General features: G+C 36.6%; 1 protein-coding gene across 1 annotated transcript in view; it reads left to right on the top strand.

The window, feature by feature from the left end:
• SYDE2 (synapse defective Rho GTPase homolog 2) overlaps nt 1-14,124 on the top strand; it is a gene marked incomplete at its 5' end in the record, with an annotated part of 98,359 nt that extends 84,235 nt beyond the window's left edge. The window contains 3 exons of the mRNA XM_044674851.1: nt 1,981-2,162; nt 7,945-8,176; nt 13,149-14,124. Coding sequence (XP_044530786.1) covers nt 1,981-2,162; nt 7,945-8,176; nt 13,149-13,645 — 911 coding nt within the window. The remainder of the gene's footprint in view (nt 1-1,980; nt 2,163-7,944; nt 8,177-13,148) is intronic.
• Between the last annotated feature and the right edge of the window lie 4,774 nt (nt 14,125-18,898).

Consider the following 18,898-nt stretch of genomic DNA (forward strand, 5'->3'; position numbering starts at 1 on the left):
TTCTGATCACTTACTTGTTTTGTCTACAAGCACATTATGAAACACTTTGCCAAATGTCAAGGAAGGGGCCCTTTGGTACTTCTCTGTAGGCAACCCACCTGTGTAATAGAACACTTAAGTTTGAAACATGCTCCTATATTTGTTATATAATTAAATCGTTACATTTTTTAGTTTAATAGAGTTGTTTCTGAATTATTTTAGTAACTCAGCTGATTCTGCTATAGAGCTGTGTAAATCAATATGACTACTCCCCCTCCAGTGATGGAGATGGCAACTCTCTCTATGCCTGCCCATTCTGTGTGACTCTTGTCCATGGCCTATAAATCTTCTGTAGGAGATCCACCCACCTACCCATGAGTGTTCTCAGGTTCTTTTTGTTTTCTTGGCTTTGTTTGGATAACAACATGTACTCAGTTACTAAGGCACAGCAATGAAAATAATACCAGGATGATAGTATACTTTTAATAGGGTTATTTTTACATCAAAGAAACAAAACTTTTTACATATAACAACCAGAAAGACATTTTATATACATTGAAGTTATATGAAATCATTATAAAATTGAAGGACCTTGTATCTCATTAGCCAAGCTTTTTCATATAGGGTTTGTTTCTCCTAAAACATTCTTGTGGTCAGTGAGAGAAAATTGTTTTGAAGTAAAAGAGCCAGTTGAGAGCCTAATGATTCTTCTCTTGCTATTCTGGATTATGGACTTGCTGACCAACTTGGAAGGTACTAGGATTTTGCTCCATGACCATATGATTAGGTAGGCATTATCAGTCATATATATAGGATGCTGATGTGAATAGGATGCTGAGAGCAAATAAAATGGGTTATAAAAGTTCAAGTTCCACATTTCTAGTTGCCCAGAAAGCAATCTGGCATCTGGAATTACAAGTGCTTCTTGTAACAGTGAACAAACTTGTATATAGTTTGATCACTGAAGAATATAATAAATTTTTCCCTAATTTTTCTGTTTCCATAGAATTAAAAGTTCACCTCTAAGCAATGTCGATCGATTAGCTTTAATTGCAGTGATTGTAAAGTGTTGTGACCTTTTGGAAATTTAAGTCTTTAATCCCCTTAGTTACATCACAGACTCCATCCAATTGTTTATTCTGAGTTACTAACAAAATGTTCCTCCATCTCTTCCCACCACCACCCTCCAAAAGCATTAACAGCATCTCTTCTTCCTTAGCAAGCTACTTGCCCTGGGTTAGGAGTATTTGTTTCTATGATAATGAAATCCTTACCAGTATCCTCCATTTTTGCTTTTGGAGAAATGTATATATTCTTTCAGCACATTTGGGAACTCAGGAATCTGGGCTAGTTAGTGTTAGAATTTAGCAAGCAAATCTTGAAATTAGGATATCAGATTCTAACTCAGATGTAATTCCCATGAAAGGTAATTTATCCCGGGACTCCATTTACAATTTTAAAGATTTGGATTTCTGGCCTTTTTTAAGCAGTGTGGGATAATGGACAGAGAACCAACTCTGAAATCAAGAAGATCTAGATTAAAAGTCCTGGTTCTGATAGACCTTGACTCTGTAAGGCTGGATAAGCCAGTTAGCCTGTCAGTGCCTCAGGGAACTTCACAAGACTGAAGTTAGAAGAGGGAATTTTTTTCTTTGGGAGTTCCCTCCACTCAAGAAATCACAGATCTAGTTGCTTTTTTTCTAGTTAACACTGTGATTAACACTATTGTGGGGTTTATTTATTAACTTTTTTTTTGGCCATTTGTGTATTGATTTATAATATGCTTTCATGTAAGAAATGGCATAATTTAAAACATCAAGAGGGGCCTTTGGAAAACTAGCCTAATATGGGTTTTATCTGTACAATTAGATAGCTGTTTATAAGTTTAATCATACTTTTAAAGCCACAATGATAAATGAGGTTACTTTGGTTTTTATACTTACTTTTTTTAGCCTCTTAACCGTAAGTTGTTTGTTTCATTTTATTTTGTTTTTGGCAAAGGTGTCCTTAAGGATTACTTAAGAGAACTCCCTTCTCCTTTGATAACCAAGCAGCTCTATGAGGCAGTGTTAGATGCCATGGCCAAAAATCCTTTGAAAATGACTGGAAATGGGTGTGAGAATGACCCAAACGACTCTCAGCACACTGTCGAACTTCTGGATTGTTTGCCTGATATTGAAAAGGTAAGCAGCGTGAACGGTAATTAGATTGGTGACAGGGTTGATGCACAATTCTAGAACTACAAGTTCCATAGAGTCCACTCTTTATCTTTCATGGGTACAGCAGATCCAACTTTACTTTAAGGCAAAGTAAGTTCCATTTTAGGTGTGCCAAGGCCTCTTTTAAAAGTTGATCAACTTCTGCATGTGAGCCTTAACACATTCAGGGAGTTTCCCTTAGAAGCTGATAAAGGATTGTTGACAGTAGGCTTTATAAGCCTTCAAGTTACCATTGAGATTTAAAGTAAGAAATTATGGAACTCTTATGGTTTCGATATAATGAATTATACTGTATTGATTATTTTCTTCAGTTGGATTTTAGTTATGATGAATGATTTCTTTGATGATAGAATTTTATTTAACATTTTAAAATTGATATTCATTGGTTCATAATTCTCCTTCTATGTTTTATCCCTCCCTGACTTACATATTGGGAATATATTTGTTTCATAAAAGGTTGTCTTGGCAGGGTTATTTCACAGTTTTTGAGAACAATTTGTACAAAATTGGTAGTTAATTTTTCTTTTAAAAATTTGATAGAATTCTCCCATTAATCCATTTATAAGGAGTTTTTATTTTGTAGTTCCTTTTCAGATAGTTCTATTTCCTTTTCTGAGATTGAATTATTTATGATATCTATTTAATCTTTTTGATTATTTTTGAGTATTTTATATTTTTGAAGGTTTTCCCTCTTGTGTTCTGTTTTGTTAGCTATAATTATGTAGAGCATAATCTGATTCTTTTTATCATCACAATGATTTCTAATTATATCTTTTCTAGAATTGTAACAAAGAAACACAATTAAGGAGAAGCATCTAAGATAGTGACCATATCTGACAATTTATGGTATTTTGTCCCCATATTCCTAGCCAACTTTCCTTTATGCTTGTCAACAAAATTGTTTTTTCAAAATTTCATTCTTGAGAATTTTTTATTGTTCCTGGACTAATTTGCCCTGTATACTTTTTCTTTTCTTTTCTTTTTTTTAACCTTAACTTCTATCTTAAAATCAATACTAAGTATTGGTTCCAAGGCAGAAAAGTGGTAAGGGACCCTGTACAAATCTAGTCAGTGAGACTTTATCTAGCTTCTCTTCAAATCTAGTTTTGCCAACTTTATTTACTCCCTCCAGACTGCTAGCTTCTTATTATTTCTACCACTCTTTTGTTCATGAGATTCAGTTCTAGAATGCAGGTTTCCCATTTTCTTAGCTCATTAGGAAGACATTTGATGTAAAAAGAATTTCTTCCCTTCTATAGCTTTTCTCTTTTTCCCACCTTCACTCATTTTATTTAGTTAAAAACTTAAATTTTTGTATGTTATGGAAATTATTTTTGTCATCTCTATCCCTTGTCTGGAAATATACATTCTAGCCCAACTTTATTTCTGAATGATCCTGTCTTCCATTCTCTGGTTTATTTATAATTTAACTTTGATTTCTTATCTATTTGTAGTTTATTTTGGTGTAATGATGCAAAATGCTTGTCAGTTTCCCCCACCAAATTGCTTTCATATTTTCTTAGTCATTCTTGTTGAATAGGAATTCCTAGTATGTATCTAGTAATTTGTATTTTGTGCTTATCAAACACTAGGCTACTGTGTTTGCTTCTGTCTCTTACTTATTTACTTTGTTTTGCTGATTTTGTTTTCTTCTTTCTAGTTTTCAGTACCAAAGAGTTTTGATGGAAACTGTTTTGTAAAACAAGTCGAATTCTGTGGATTGTAGGCCTCTTCATGCCCTTAAAAAATCATTTACCAAGAAATTTGGGGGGTTTTCAGACATTCAAGTCTGATGACCTTGAAATAGGAATGATTTCCTCTTCTTTTTTACTGATGCTTATTCTCTTAATTTTCTTCTCTTTTTATTGCTATAGGCAATATATATATATATAGAAAGAAAGCAAGGAATTGTGATCACAATTCCTTGCTTTCTTTACAAAGCAGTTTGGGAAAGCTTCCATTTTTCCTCCATTTCTAGTAATGTCAACTCTTGACTTCAGATAAATATCTGATAATTTTAAAGGACCTCTTTTTTTGCCTATACTTTTTAGTTGTTTTAACATAAATTACTCCTTAGAGTTTTCTGCATCTATTAATGTAATCATGAGTCATTTTAACATAAATAACTTATCCATATGGCACAATAAAGCTTATAAAGTATTTTACTAACTCTTTAGATTCCTTCAACATCCATATGGGGTAGATATTACAGCTATTAGCTCCATTATACAGACAATGAAATTGAAATTCAGACAATTTAAGTGACATACCTGCCAGTGGTTAAACAGCTAGTAAGTGCTGGAGGCAGAACTTGAATCCAATGTTTTCTTAAGAAGTAGAGTGTTAGGGGCAGCTGGGTGGCTCAGTGGATTGAGAGTCAGGCCTAGAGACAGGAGGTCCTAGGTTCAAGTCTGGCTTCAGACACTTCCCAGCTATGTGACCCTGGGCAAGTCACTTGACCCCCATTGCCTACCCTTACCACTCTTCTGCTTAGGAGCCAATACACAGAAGTTAAGGGTTTAAAATGAAAAAAATTTTTTAAAAAAGTAGAGTACTTTTTCAGTGGGACTTAAGAGATTAATTAATTATGTTGATTGGCTTTATAATTTTGAATCACCTGTATCCCTGGTATAAAACTAACATTTTTAATAAGTAATGTTAGGTATATATTGCTATAATTTCTAAAATTTGATATAATGAATATTAATGAAATATTTTTATATTTCATTGTGCTCTGTTACTCCTCGATTTTAGTATCAGGATTATATTCGTTTTGTAAAAAGAATTTGTTACAGAGGCTTTTTTCTTTATTTTCAGAAAAGTTTTCATAGTTTCTGTATTGTTTTATAAACATTTATAAAATTTGTAAATCCATTTGAGCTCAGGAATTTTTCTTTGGTGGTTTATGGCTTGTTTGAATTCTCTTTCAGAAATCAATTTCTTTTTTGTTAACTCGAGTACTTTTTTTTATTAAATGTTTATCATTTCCTTTAAATCCTCAATTTCAGAGAAAAAAAATACACATATACAAACACATAGTTTCAAGTAATCTCCCCCCTCTATTCACTTGGAATTTACCTTTTTCATGTTTTTATCTAAACAATTTTATTTTTAATTTCTCATTTATAAATTGTATTAGTCTCTTTTACTCCCCAGTTCTTTTATTTTCAATTTTATCTATTTCTTCTTTGATTTTAAAATTTCTTTTCTTGATATTTCTTTTGCAGTCATAAATTTTTGTTTTTTTAGTTTTTAAGATCTTGTGTTAAATTATTGTTCCTTTTTCTCTTAAAACTGTCTTAGGTGTTGTATGTACTTTAAAGTAATTTATTTGTGTGCATGCATGTGTGTGTATCCCTTCCATATCACAACTTTCCTCATCACAGTTTTGATGTATCACAAGTTGGTATAAGAAATTAAATGGAAATTTTTTGTGGGTTTTGTGTAAGCCACAGACAACACAGAGGTCATTTCAAGTTAAAAAAATTTTTTTTTAATTTTAAAATATTTTTACATGACTATGTGATTCATTTTCTCTCTCCTCTCTTCCCCTCCCCCCTCTCAGAATTGACAAGCAATTCCACTGGGTATTATCACTTGATACCTATTTCCATATTATTTATTTTTGTAGGAGTAATCATGTCATTGCAAGTTTTAAAGCTAACAGAATGATACCTTGTATGTGTTTTTATAAGGATATTATTTTCTGAATATAGGTTAGATTAGAAGACCTCTAAAGTCCCTTCCAATTTTGAAATGTTGTCACTAATTTGTCACTGTGGTCCTTTTCACTTTTGAAATCTAAGATTCTAGCTACATATTCAATATTCCACTTTAACCCTTAGATTTGATTTACTTTACATCTGGTTTTGGCTATATTGAAAATACATAACCTTTGTTGATTATGAGCTACTGTTTAGCAAAATAGAACACAGAAAATATTTAATTGCTGATTGACAGCTATGGCTTTTAAAGTATTTTAAAGTCAACACTGGCATTAACAGAAAGATAAATTTTATAGTGTCAATATTTTTAAAGTGTTTTTACATAAGATTAAGATTCCTTAAAATCATTACAGAGAAATCATTTTTAGAAAGTAACATATTTTTTCAAGAACATTGTAAAATTTAAGAATTTAGTATTTCCCCTTAGTTACAGCAGTGTTTTTATTTATTTTAATTCATTTATTCAGAGAACAGCTTTAATATCATTGGCAAATTAAATATTTTTATATGGAATGACTAAAATATTTATGTGGTCATTCATATTTTATTTTTTCCTGTTTGGTTATATGGTTTTTCTATTTATATTCTTATTGATAGCTTTTATTTTTGTATCATTTCATTTCCTAATCAGGAAGGGGAAGGAAATAAGCATTTCTATACTGCTTTATTATGTGGCAGACACTGTGCTAAGTTCTTTTTATAAATTTTATCTCATTCGATTCTCATAAAAACCCTAGGAAGTATATGCTACTTTGTCTACATTTTATAGTTGCGGAAATTGAGGCTTCATCCCTTTGGCTTTGCTGCTACGAATTGCACCAAAATCTCTTATGTTGTTCTCATATCTCATTCAGGAGGCTCTTTGGTCCAAGGCATAACACAATTAAAGACAATTTTATCCTATCCACAAGCAAGATCATTTAGAGCCAGAGTGTCTGCCTACTACCACAACTCTCCCAAATGCAACCCAAAGCAGGCTTAAATGTAATTGGAAGCTACTTAGCAAAATAAATAAAAAATACAATAAAGTAGATATTACATTTAAAATGAAGTCAGTATGTGCGTGCTCTGATTTGTGTTTGAGTTGGACACTGTTGGTTAGACTTTGGTTTCCTAATGGTATGTCTTTTTCTTTTATATAGACTGTCTCTGTCTTTCTCTGTCTCTCTGTCTCTCTGTCTCTGTCTCTCTCTGTCTCTGTCTCTGTCTCTCTCTATATATATGTATGTATATATATATACATACACATACATACGTATATATATATGTATATATGTATGACAATAATATTTGTGTTTCTCCTTGTTTTGTTAGCCAGATGTTTTCCACCATGCTTCCTCCAGATTTCTTCTCATTTCCCCACTCTTTTTTTTTTATCTTATTGAATAGAATGTACTTTTCAGAATCACTTCTAGCTGTGAGCTCCATTCCACCATGTCTCAGTAATATGAAGTCAAATTTATGTTAAAACATTTATTTAATGTTTTTTGTTGACTATACATTGTATATTTCTGCATATTGATAATGGAAATGATGGGTTTTAACATTTACTTTGTTTCCAAATACATTCCTCATCTCTCTGCTCTTCAGTAAATCTTCCTTGTAGCAAAGATGAAAAAAGGAAGAAGAGAGGGACCAAGTAGCTCACCAAAACTAACCAACATTTACCGTCTGCTAGTCTGTGCTTATTATCTCTTATCTCTGCAAAGAAGAGAGAGATTTGTTTTTTGTTTGCTTTTACCATTCTCGTTGTTTATTGTTTTCCTTTCTCTGGTTATTTAAATTCTGTCTGTGTTCATATATGTCTTCTCTTAATTGTTTTAAGTTTTTTATGTTCATCATTATTGAATATTCTTTTACAGTCATATACCACATTTTGTTTAGTCTTTCTCCATTCAATGGAAATCTACTTTATTTCTGTTTCTTATATACTATTTCTATATAATTGCATTGTAAAAAAGTGTTACTTTAGATTTACAGGTAAACATATATGTTACATGAAGTTTAACTTTTCATTTTAGGCAACCTTGAAGATGCTGTTGGATCATCTGAAATTAGTGGCTTCTTATCATGAAGTTAACAAGATGACTTGTCAGAATTTAGCAGTGTGTTTTGGACCTGTATTGCTGAGTCAAAGGCAAGAGACTTTGCCTCATAACCACAGAGTCTTTACTGATTCCAAAGAACTTGCCAGTGCTCTGGATTTCAAAAAACACATAGAGGTTCTTCATTACCTTCTCCAGCTGTGGCCAGGTAAAAAGTTTATTGAAAAGTTTTGTAGTTCATTACTAATATGTTGAAAAGTTATCGAACCACTAAATATGGCAATCTAATTTTTAAATCTTTATGGTCCTTTCCTGTCCCAAATTCTTTGATTTTGTGATATTTCTCAGTGTGCTTTGTGCAGTGCCACAGTGCTTGGCACACAGGCCCTCGGTCAGAACCTGTTAACTGATTGGTTTGATTGAGATATAGCCCAATGCAAAACTGGCCCTTCTATAACTGGATTTACTGTGTCTTGCCCAATGCCTTCTTTTAAAAAAAAAATTAAAACTCCTGTTCTGTCTTAGAATCAATACTAAGTATTATAGATTTTAAAATTAATATTTAATGCCTCCAAAGTATGATATTTGTAAGGATTTATTAATATTAAATTAGAGAGCTAGAGAAACGCGGGGAACATTTCCCACTCACCTCATGTGGAAGAGAGAGACTCGGGCCACAAGGACCAGTCACCACTCCATTCAGAGCAGTACGAGCTAGAAAAAGTGGGGTTGACTGGCCCAGGGTCACACAGCTAGCAAGTGTCTGAGGCAAGATTTGAACCTAGGCTTTTTTGACTCTAGACCTAGTGCTTTAGCCACTTAGCCACTGTCCCTAAAAAAAGGACTTCAAGACCATTACTTTAAATAAAAAACAAAGCAAAACTTTCTGTCTTAGAATCAACAAGGACTAGGCAATGGGGGGTTAAGTGACTTGCCCAAGGTTAAACACCTAGTAAGTGTCCGAGGCCAAATTTGAACCCAAGTCCTTCCCATCATTCAATGCCTTCTTACAGTACAAAGGGGATTCTGATTCCTCAAAGGTTTCTAACAAGTTGGAAAGCTTGAAGAGGATATGCTGTGACATAATGGAAAGAGAGTTAAAGAACCTGAGTTTGAATCCTACCCCTATCACTTACTTGTGAAGAATCAGGAGTACAGATTGCCAGGCAGGATGTGGTAAAGTGCAGAGGAATCCCTGATGTAGGACTTAAAAATACATATCGAGTTAGCAAAGTGAGTTTCTTTATTAATATACACTTTTGATCCACTGTTTGTCGTTACCCTATTTTAACCTTAAAGCAAAATTTATGGTTTAAATTTTGAATTACATTTCTCCATGCAAATATTTAGACTGAGTTATTCTTATGGATCTTAATAGATGCACAATTTAAACTGAAAAGAACCTTTGTGTTTAGAAATCCTCTAATTTTCATCTACAGAAAGCACTTGGGGGAATGCTGGCAAATGAAGACAAAGGAAGAGAAGGGAAGAGAATGAGATAGGAATGAAAAGGAATCCAGTGTTGGAACTTTATCCAGGTCATGCCCAGGAATGTGGGCGTTCCTCAAGGCTTGATCTTGGGTCTTCTTCTCCTCCCTCTCCATACCAATTAGTTAGGGATCTCCTCAGCTCCCAGGACTTCACGTCCCATCCTTACACAAATGATTCTGATATAGCCAGACCTAATCACTTTTCTCAGCTCTAGTCTCATATCCCCAACTGCCTTGTAGACATCTCAGACTGGTTGATGGTTTCAAGTTCAGTATAGCTAAAATAAAGCTTATTCTTTCCTCCTAAATCCTTGCCTGTTCTTCACTTCTCTGAGACTGTGGAGGGCACCTGGGAGCCTCTCTTGGCCTGTTTTTCTCCTCCTTTTAGCCTACTCTGCTGCCTTCTCTCTGTGATACCCTTCCATCTGCCCCGTGTCTTATATGTACTTAGTTTCTACATGTTGTCTCTGCTGCCCTTAGATTGTGAGCTCCTTCAGGGCAGGGACTGCCTTTTGACTTTGCTTTGTATCCTCTGTACTTAGCTTGGTCCCTGGCGTATAGTACCTGTATAATAAATGCTTGTTGACTGACTAAAGTGAATATTATAAGATCACAGATATAGAGCTAGAAGGAACTTCAAAGGCCATCCGATTTAATCCTTTTATTTTACAAATAAGAAAACTGAGGCCCAAAAACTTAAGTGATTTTTCTCAAGGCCAGCATTCAGATCTGGCCTCCTGATATCAACTCTGAAACACTTTCCATCAAATATACAAAATCTATAAGTTGTTATTCCCCCATTGGCTATTCTTTATTCTTGTGCCTCTCTCTGTGTCTCTGTCTGTGTCTGTCTCTCTCCCTCCATCTCTCTTTCTCTGTATTTCCCTCCCTCCTTCTGTCCTTCATCTCTCTTCCTTCTTCCCTCACACCTCTCCCTCTGTCTCTGTCTCTCCCTCTCTCTAACATGAGAATAATAATCTTTCCTTCTTCAGCCATTCTATTTCACTTTGCACCTCTCTAATGAACTGATTTTAGGTTAGATTCTTCTTCTAGATTGTTAATTCAGCGAAAGCAAGGACTATGTCATTTAAATTTCATGTATCCCAGTGCCATAGCACAATGCTTCTTGCTTAAGAAGTCCATTTTGAACTGAATTAAATTGATTATGTTAAATCTGTGACAGTATCATAAAGAGAGGAAGTCAACTGCTGAGCTAAAGGTAGTCAGTTTAATAAATGCAGGATTTCTTCCACATCTATAGCCTGGGCCTTGGTTCTGGATACATAATTTTATATTATCTTTGATTTGTTTTGGTTTTGCTTTGGGATATTTTCCTGCTTAGATGTGAAGAGAGAAAAATTTAAAATTCCTTTTTCACTGCCTTTAGCTATTTTTAACCTACTTTGGGGCAAGAAAATAATATAGAATCTTAGAACTGGAAGGGAACCCAAAGGTTCTCTCTTCTAGTCCCCTGCCTGATGCATAAATCCATTGGGCAACATTTCTGATCAGTGGTCATTCAACCTCTTCTTAAACCCTTCCAACAAGGGAAAGCTCAGTGTTGTGGGACAGGGAGACATTTCAGATATCTCAAGCAAATCTAATTTTTAGGAAGCTCCTCCATATATATTCAACTGAAATCTGCTTCCCTATAACTTCTGCTTGTTGGTCCTACTTCTGCCTCCTGGAACTACCCAGATAAATAAGTGAAATCTCTCTTTCACATGAAAGCTTTTCTATAGCATAAAGATAGTTATGATATAGTTCTCAAGTCTTATTTATATAATAACAGTTTTTCTTGGTTTACCTCATTAGAAACATCTTAAACTTAATCTTTGATTTTGGTTAATTTTTAGTGAGAGGTGGATCTGGGACAGTTTATGAAAGGATGGCTAATCATTTGTCTTCTCTCATTTTCCTCCTGTCTAGATAAAATGCTGTGCCAAAGTAGAAAATTTGAGTGTAAATAAATACATAAAAGGCAAGAAATAGTAAACTTAATTTTCTCAAAATTAATTGCATTTCGAACTATTTTTCAGCAACCCTTAAACGAGCAATATAGAGAGTTAACAATACTATGAGAACTAAAGTTTTCCATTTAGAGAATCTTTTCTTGTATCAGATAGGGATTTATTTCAAATAACATAAAATCTATAGGAACAAATTAGGAAATCAGTGAAATTGATATTCTGAGGTCAATATTAATTTTAAGAAACCTCCTTTTTAACTTTATAATGTAGAACATGAAGTAGATTGTATTCTTCCAGTTGTTTTTTTCATATTTGAGAGTACATAGATAAGGCTTCAGTAAAGCCCTGATTTACTGTTATCATCAAACAAAAATGAACCCAGAAGTTATAGCTGAAAATTGGAGAGAGTAGAGCTATGAGGAGTCATTGTAGATGCAAAAATTGTTGTGGTTGATTAGATCATCAGCCAGAAGGCAGAAACATTAATGGAGGAGTGTGGTGGCATGTCTACGTATCAGTAGTGTTTAGCTAGAGGGACAACATGGTGCCATGGGTGGAGAGCTGACCTCTGAGCCAGGAGGACCTGAATTCAGGTCCTGCCTCTGACCTGCCCTCGCTGGCTGGGTAATGGAACAAGTCACTTCACCTCTCCCATCTCGGCTAGGTCCCTAAGACCCAGGTAAAAGGAGTCCTTGTGGGAGATCCCTTCCCCGATAGAATCACAAGTCCAGTCTCTGCCCTAATTAAAATGGATTCATGTTCATCAGGAATGCAGCCGAGTTTGGAAGTTTTGTTAAAAGTAAGCTTATTTGCAATCATTCACGACTTCCTCAGCCTGCTAAGCTCAAAGGAAAACCGTCCACGTGCTCTCTCAGAACCGCTCTTTCTGCACCCACTGGAGGTCTGGAAACTCGAACCGAAGCCTGTTTCTGTGGCCCTTCCATTTCCTGATTTGCACACCTGCCAACAAGTGTCGTTGTTCGTTTGGGGAGTGCAAAGCTGGTGTGTCATCACTCACGCCTGCCCCCAGAAAAAAGCGGAGGCTGCCCTGGCCGGCCCTTCCCTCGGCCACATTTAAAAATAAGGGCACGAAGAGAAGCCCCGAGCAGAGCCCTGCTGGGCCGAGCACAGGGCAGCCTCCGCCACCCCTTCCTGGAGTGTCCTGGCTAGCACGTGGGCGCGAGACCGAGGGGGGCTCCGGCATTTGTCCGGAGTTTGGGGTTTGGGCTGCCCTGGGACAGGGAGCTTTGGCTCAGCCCCCGCCAGACGTCTCGGAGCTCGCTCGGGCCAGAGGCACCCAGAGGTCCTCCCAGATGCCTTTGGCCGATGTTGATGTTGGCTGGAGGAGGAGCTTCTTCTTCCTTTTCTTTTTGGACACCAACATGGCGGGCCTGCTTTGTGCCGCAGCCTTAGTGTAGGGGGGGCTTTTAGATGACCTGCTCTTGGAGCTGTAGCCCGTAATGATTAACTTGGTAGTAAGTTAATCGACACTTGGAAGTCTTGTTTCATTTTAACGAGCCTCAGCCAGCTGGAGCTGCACCACTGACTTGTGTCACTAATCTTGATGTCTGATCATGACAGAAAAATAATCGTGCAATGTTTCCTCCTCGTGTTTTGCATGTTTTCATGCATGCTGGCAGGTTGGTCTCAAATGGCTGTTTGTTTTTTGGAATCCCCCATTGGGTCGCGATCGCTAAAAGCAAATTCTCGTTTGTTCTAGTGCAACGTTCAAATGCCAAAGACCCCCCCGGCCACGCGCTCCCAGAGCAGGAGTCTTTGCACTGTCTGCGGCGGAAGAAGCAGCGCCCACACGTGCTGAACTTGAGTGGCCCCGAGGGCTGCGGAGTGCTGCGGCCGCGGCCGGCCCGGCTGGACAGCCCCCTGAGCAATCGGTACGCAGGAGACTGGAGCCGTTGTGGTGAAAACTACTTTATTAAGCCAAAAGAAAATGTGAATGAAGTAGATTATGATGACGTTCCTTCGGAGGATACAGAAAGCGGGGACGACGGCAGCAAAGGCGAAGGGCCCGACGGAGCGGCCGAACGGCCGGAGCCCGTCCCCGGAGAGTGCACTCTGCAGAGGTACTTGGCCATGCAGACCATGGATGCTTCCGTGGATCGAGCCGTGAATCTCAGAGATTTACAAGAAAGTATTGATATTTTAATTGGAAACCTGGAGCGCGAGCTCAACAAAAACAAGCTCAACATAAGTGTTTGAATCCTAGGGATGGTCCTGTGATATCCCTGAGCTTCCTTTCTCCTTCCCTCCTCCTCCTCCCGACGATGCTCTATTTTTGATGCCTACTAATAGTTCCTGCTTACATTTTGCCGCGCATTTAGACATTCCATTCATCAGTGTAAGTTTCTCGGCACTCGTTGCAAACTTGATCTGGGATCAAAGATGACTTAAGCTTTCTGTGAATAAAGTAACACTATTTCTTATCACGTGTTGTGGATGTTGATGAGAAAATGCACTTATAACATTCCTAGATGTTCTCTGACATTGGTGCTTTGTGGAAGCGGCCTCTGTCTTTCCCGAAGCGGCACAACTACAACGGAGACAGACATTCCTGGTGGAGGAAGGGAGCGGTTCAGCTGCTTAGCCGGTGTTCTGCAGCAAGAACTGATGTAGATCGATTCACCATTGGGTCACATTTCATTTGCAATGCAAAGGCTGCTATGATAAAAATCTTTTATAAATAAAAGTTAAATTGTATAAATATTAATGTATTCCTGTGTTAACATTTCCAATAATTATTTAAACTTGCAAAAATGAAATATTTTTCTAACCCAAAAAGTTTGTGTATATTTATATGTCATATATGTATAGTTATTTGGAATCAGGGCACCAAATAGTTAGTTGTGTCATAAGACATACGTGTCTATGTCATGAGGCCAAAATTAGAATTTATTCCAAAACATATTCTTTTTCAGGAGATTTACAAAGTAAAGAGAAATTTGTATAGAAACTTGTGCCAAAAATGACACAGAATGATCATTATCATTCACAGCTTACCTAAATAGGTATTTATCACAGTGTCTCATGCAGAGATCAATCGTGACACCATAAAGATGTATTCTGATTGAACTGTAAATAACTTGCATTTGAAATTTCTTAGTTATTTAAAGAATTTGTTAGGTAGTCCAATTTCAACTTTGGGCTTTGTTTTCTTTGAGTTTTTTATCTTGATGTTGAGAGTTAAAGAATTGCCCATAATTAGTACTAAAAGCTTTGACAACCTCTTTGAGAAATCCTTACCAATTCTATGCATTTTAAAACATTCAGCTGGGTGTTTAAGTTATTTATTTACATTAGTACATGTACACGACAATGTAACCCTTTTTTCCTGAAGGAATCACTTATGCTTTATTAATTTTCATTAACTTATTTTGGCTTTACGAATCCAGAAAACAATCACTGCAATGATAACAATTATGTTTTAAAATGTAAATGTAGTTTGAAACCTTTTATCAGTAAATCAAAGTGTATTTTTTTAAACTTTTGTACTTAGAATCATTTTAAAATGATAGGCAAATAAAGTTTGAATCGCCAATAAATCTTTAAGACCTTGAAACTATTAAAATTTTTTCTCTATTTTCAACATTGAAATAATTGGTCATGTGTTCTTATGAGAAGTACCTTGGTCATCATCCTCCTTGCTTCTTTGGGAATCTTAGAGTTTTCAAAGTTAGATGAAACTGGCCTATTTTTGTAACCAATTTGCCACTTTTAACACATTCTCAAGAAATTCTTGATTCCGTTGTCTGCATATATTAAATAAACATTCAAGGAAATACTCTATTAAATGCTCTACAAAAAAGATTATTGTGATCTCTTTATTTTGCTTGTTTACAGTTCATATATGAATTGAGCTTTTTCAGAATTGTGAAACTTCTCATCTTAAAAAATTACAAAATATGTTTTATGGATTATTTAAATGCCTGAGTATGTATTCGTATATTATTACAGTTTTTTAAATTTCAAAATATTTTAACTTTAAATTTTTCCCTGGCAAATTATTTGAACAAACTTTAAGTTTCTTTATGAAGCTCATTTGAAAAGTCTGTGACCTCTCTATATATCATCCAGATTTTATTTAAAAAATAGTATCCAATATTGTCAGGGAATGAAGTAAATTAAATAGTACAGAGAAATGAATTTCCTAGATAATCTAAAAATGCCAAAGCTTGTATTTTAACTGTTTGGGATGGGAAATTTTCTGAAGTTGACATCCTGTCTTTTATAATAAAAAATTAAAAAGTGAATAAACTAGCATTCATTAAATGCCTACTATGTACCAAGCACTGGAAATAAAAAAAAAGAAACAAAAGACAGTCCCTGCACTCAATGAGCTCTCAATCCTAGTAGGGGAGACAGTCTGCAAAAAAATATGTAAACTATATACAGAATAAGTAGAAAATAATTAAGAGGGGGAAATGCAAGAAGTAAGAAGAATTGAGAAAGGCTTCCAGTAGAAAATGGGATTTTGGTTGGGACTTAGAGAAGCTGGAGAAAGCCTTAGAAGCTGTTGAGCAGGCATTGGGGGCTACCACAGAAAATGCCCAGAGCCAAGAGATGGAGTGTCTTGTTTGTGGAACCAATCAGGAAACTGATATCATTGGTAGAAGAATATGGATCAGGGAATAAAATTATAAAAAGAATGGAAAGGTAGAGGGGGCTAGGTTGTGAAGAGCTTTGAATACCAAACGACATTTTACAATTGATCCTGGAAGAGCAATAGGGAACCACTGGGATTTATCAAGTAGGGGATTGACATGATTGGCCCTGTGATTTAGGAAAACCATTTTAATTGTGGAATGGAGTGGGGAGAGATTTAAGGCAGGCAGGCAGGCTCACCAGCAGGCTATTGTAGTAATCAATCCATTTACAAGGTCATGAAGGCTTGCACCAGTTTCAGAGCAGTGTCAGAAGAGAGAAATGGTTTTGAGAGAAGTTGTAAAGGTGAAACTGATAAACCTTGGGAACAGATTAGATATGGAAAGTGAGATATAGTGGGGCATTGAAGATGACTTCTAGGTTATGACTGGAAGGATGGGTTGTCCTTTGTAGAAACGGGGAAGGTAGGAGGTGGGAAGGATTTAGGGAGAAAGTTAATGAGTTCTGGTTTGGACATGATGAACTTAAGATGTTTGCTGGATGACCCAGGTTTAAGATGTGTGGAAAGGCAGTTGGAGTTGAGAGATTTGAGGTTAGCAGAGAGGCTGTGGCAGGATAGAAGAGTCAGTATAAATATAGTCATTCAATCCATGGGAGCTGATGAGATCAACAAATGAATTAGGAGAAGAGAAGAGAGTCTTGGGCAGGACCCTGAGGGATATCTTCAGTTAGAGGGCATGATCTGGATGATGCTGTAACAAAGGAGGAACATCCAAGAGCTAAGAAAGAACCACCAAATAAGAGGAGAACCAGGAGAGAGTGATATTCTGGAAAGAGAAAAGAATAGCAAGGAGGAGATGATCAGTGTCCAAGCAAACATGTCACCTAGAATGACAACTGAGGAAAAGCCATTGGATTTGGCAACAACAACAGGTCATTTATATCTTTGGAGAAAACACTTTGTCGAATGATAAGTTTAGAAGCTAGATTATGAGAGGGTTAGGAAGCGAATGGGAGGAGAGAAAGTGAAGGCACTTATGGTAGCTGGCCTTTTTGAGGAGTTTAGCTTCAGAGAACAGAAGAGAAAGAACCATATCTTACAGGGATGGAAGGATCCAGTGATGATTTTTTCAGGACAAGAGAGAAATATGTTTGCAGACAGTATGGAGGGAGCCAGGAAACAGAAATTGAAAATGAATGAGTGGATATGACAGATGGGACAATCTTGTTGGAAGAGATGGGATAGAATGGGATTATTTGAACAAGTAGATGGCTTAGTAATGTGAGATGAGGGAAGGAGCAGAGAATGGCAGAAGATATCTTAGTGATAGGAGATGAGGGAAAAAGAAGTGGGAGCTAATGGTGATTATTTCATTTTTTTCTATTGAATACAGAAAAAAACAACTCTGGCAAGGTTGTCAGCTGAGAAGATGGGAAGGGGAGGGATGGAAAGGTTTGGAATAGCTCCTGTCAGGAGGGGAATAGTGAATGGATAAGGCAGTTATAGGAGAGATTGCCTAGCAGGAGTGCAGGCCTCTTGGAGATCACATAACAAATATGTAGTAGACACAGCCAGAATATGGTTTTGTGATTTTCTCCACTACAAAATAAACTGTTGTTTCCAATTTTTCCCTTGCTCCTCTTGCATCTTCTTGGAATCTGGTGTCTTATTACAACAGAAATTTTTCTGCATCAAATCAGTGACCTTTTCTTTAGGATTTTGTGACACTTGGAATGATAAGGTCAAAAGCTCTCCTCCTTGTCTAACCATTTCCTTCTCAATGTCCTTTTCTTTACTTGATTATCAATCATATCCCTCCCCCTTACCGTGGTTATTTTGCCCCAGGGTTCTGTCCTGGATCCTCTTTTTTCCTGGTTCACTTAGTGGCTTTTATCAGCTCTCATAGTTTCAGTCCCAGATTTATCTATTGAGCGTTAGTTTCTCTCCTGAACTCTAGTCCTGCATTGCCTACTGCCTGGTAGACAGTGGAACTGAATATCCCACAGGCCTCTCAAAGTCAACACTCCTGAAATAGAACTCATCTTTCCCTCCAAACCTACCCCTTTTCCCATTGGGTCCTTTCAGCCTCCCAGGTATACAGTCTTGGTTTTTATCCTTGACTTTTCCCTTTTACCCAATGGATCTTATTATTCCCCACATCTTGTCTTTTCCATCTCTACAGCATCTCATATTCATCCCCTTCTCTGTACTCAATACAGCCACCTCCTTAGTTTAGATCAGTGATTCCCAAAGTGGGTGCCACCGCCCCCTGGTGGGTGCTGCAGCGATCCAGGGGAGCGGTGAAGACCACAGGTGCATTTATCTTTCCTATTAATTGCTATTAAAATTTTTAAAAAATTAATTTCCAGGGGGCTAAGTAATATTTTTTTCTGGAAAGGGGGCAGGAGGCCAAAAAAGTTTGGGAACCCCTGGTTTAGAATCTAATTAGCTCTTACCTGCACTGCAGCAGTCTATTAGTCCAATACATCTCACTGCCTAAAGTCTCTCCCCCATTTTATTCCATCTTCTGCACAGTTACCAATAATTCTTCCTGGAGTACAAGTCTGAGCATGTTGTGTCTCTTCTCAATAAACCCCAGAGGCTTCCTATTACCTTTAAGATCAAATATATACTCCTCTGCCTAGTGTTTAAAGCTCTTTGTGACTTGACCCCTTTTTACCTGTTCTGCCTGACTACCCATCATTCCTTTCCCTTCATGCACTCAGCTCTATGGTTCAAATGCTGCCATCAATGTTCCTCATACATGGCTTTCCATTTTCTATCCCTTTCTGTCTCTTCTGCCTGGAATATATTCTCTTCTCACCATCACCTCTAGAATTCCTAGTTTTCTT

Source organism: Gracilinanus agilis, chromosome 4 (genome assembly GCF_016433145.1).
Source record: "Gracilinanus agilis isolate LMUSP501 chromosome 4, AgileGrace, whole genome shotgun sequence".
Lineage (NCBI taxonomy): Eukaryota > Metazoa > Chordata > Mammalia > Didelphimorphia > Didelphidae > Gracilinanus > Gracilinanus agilis.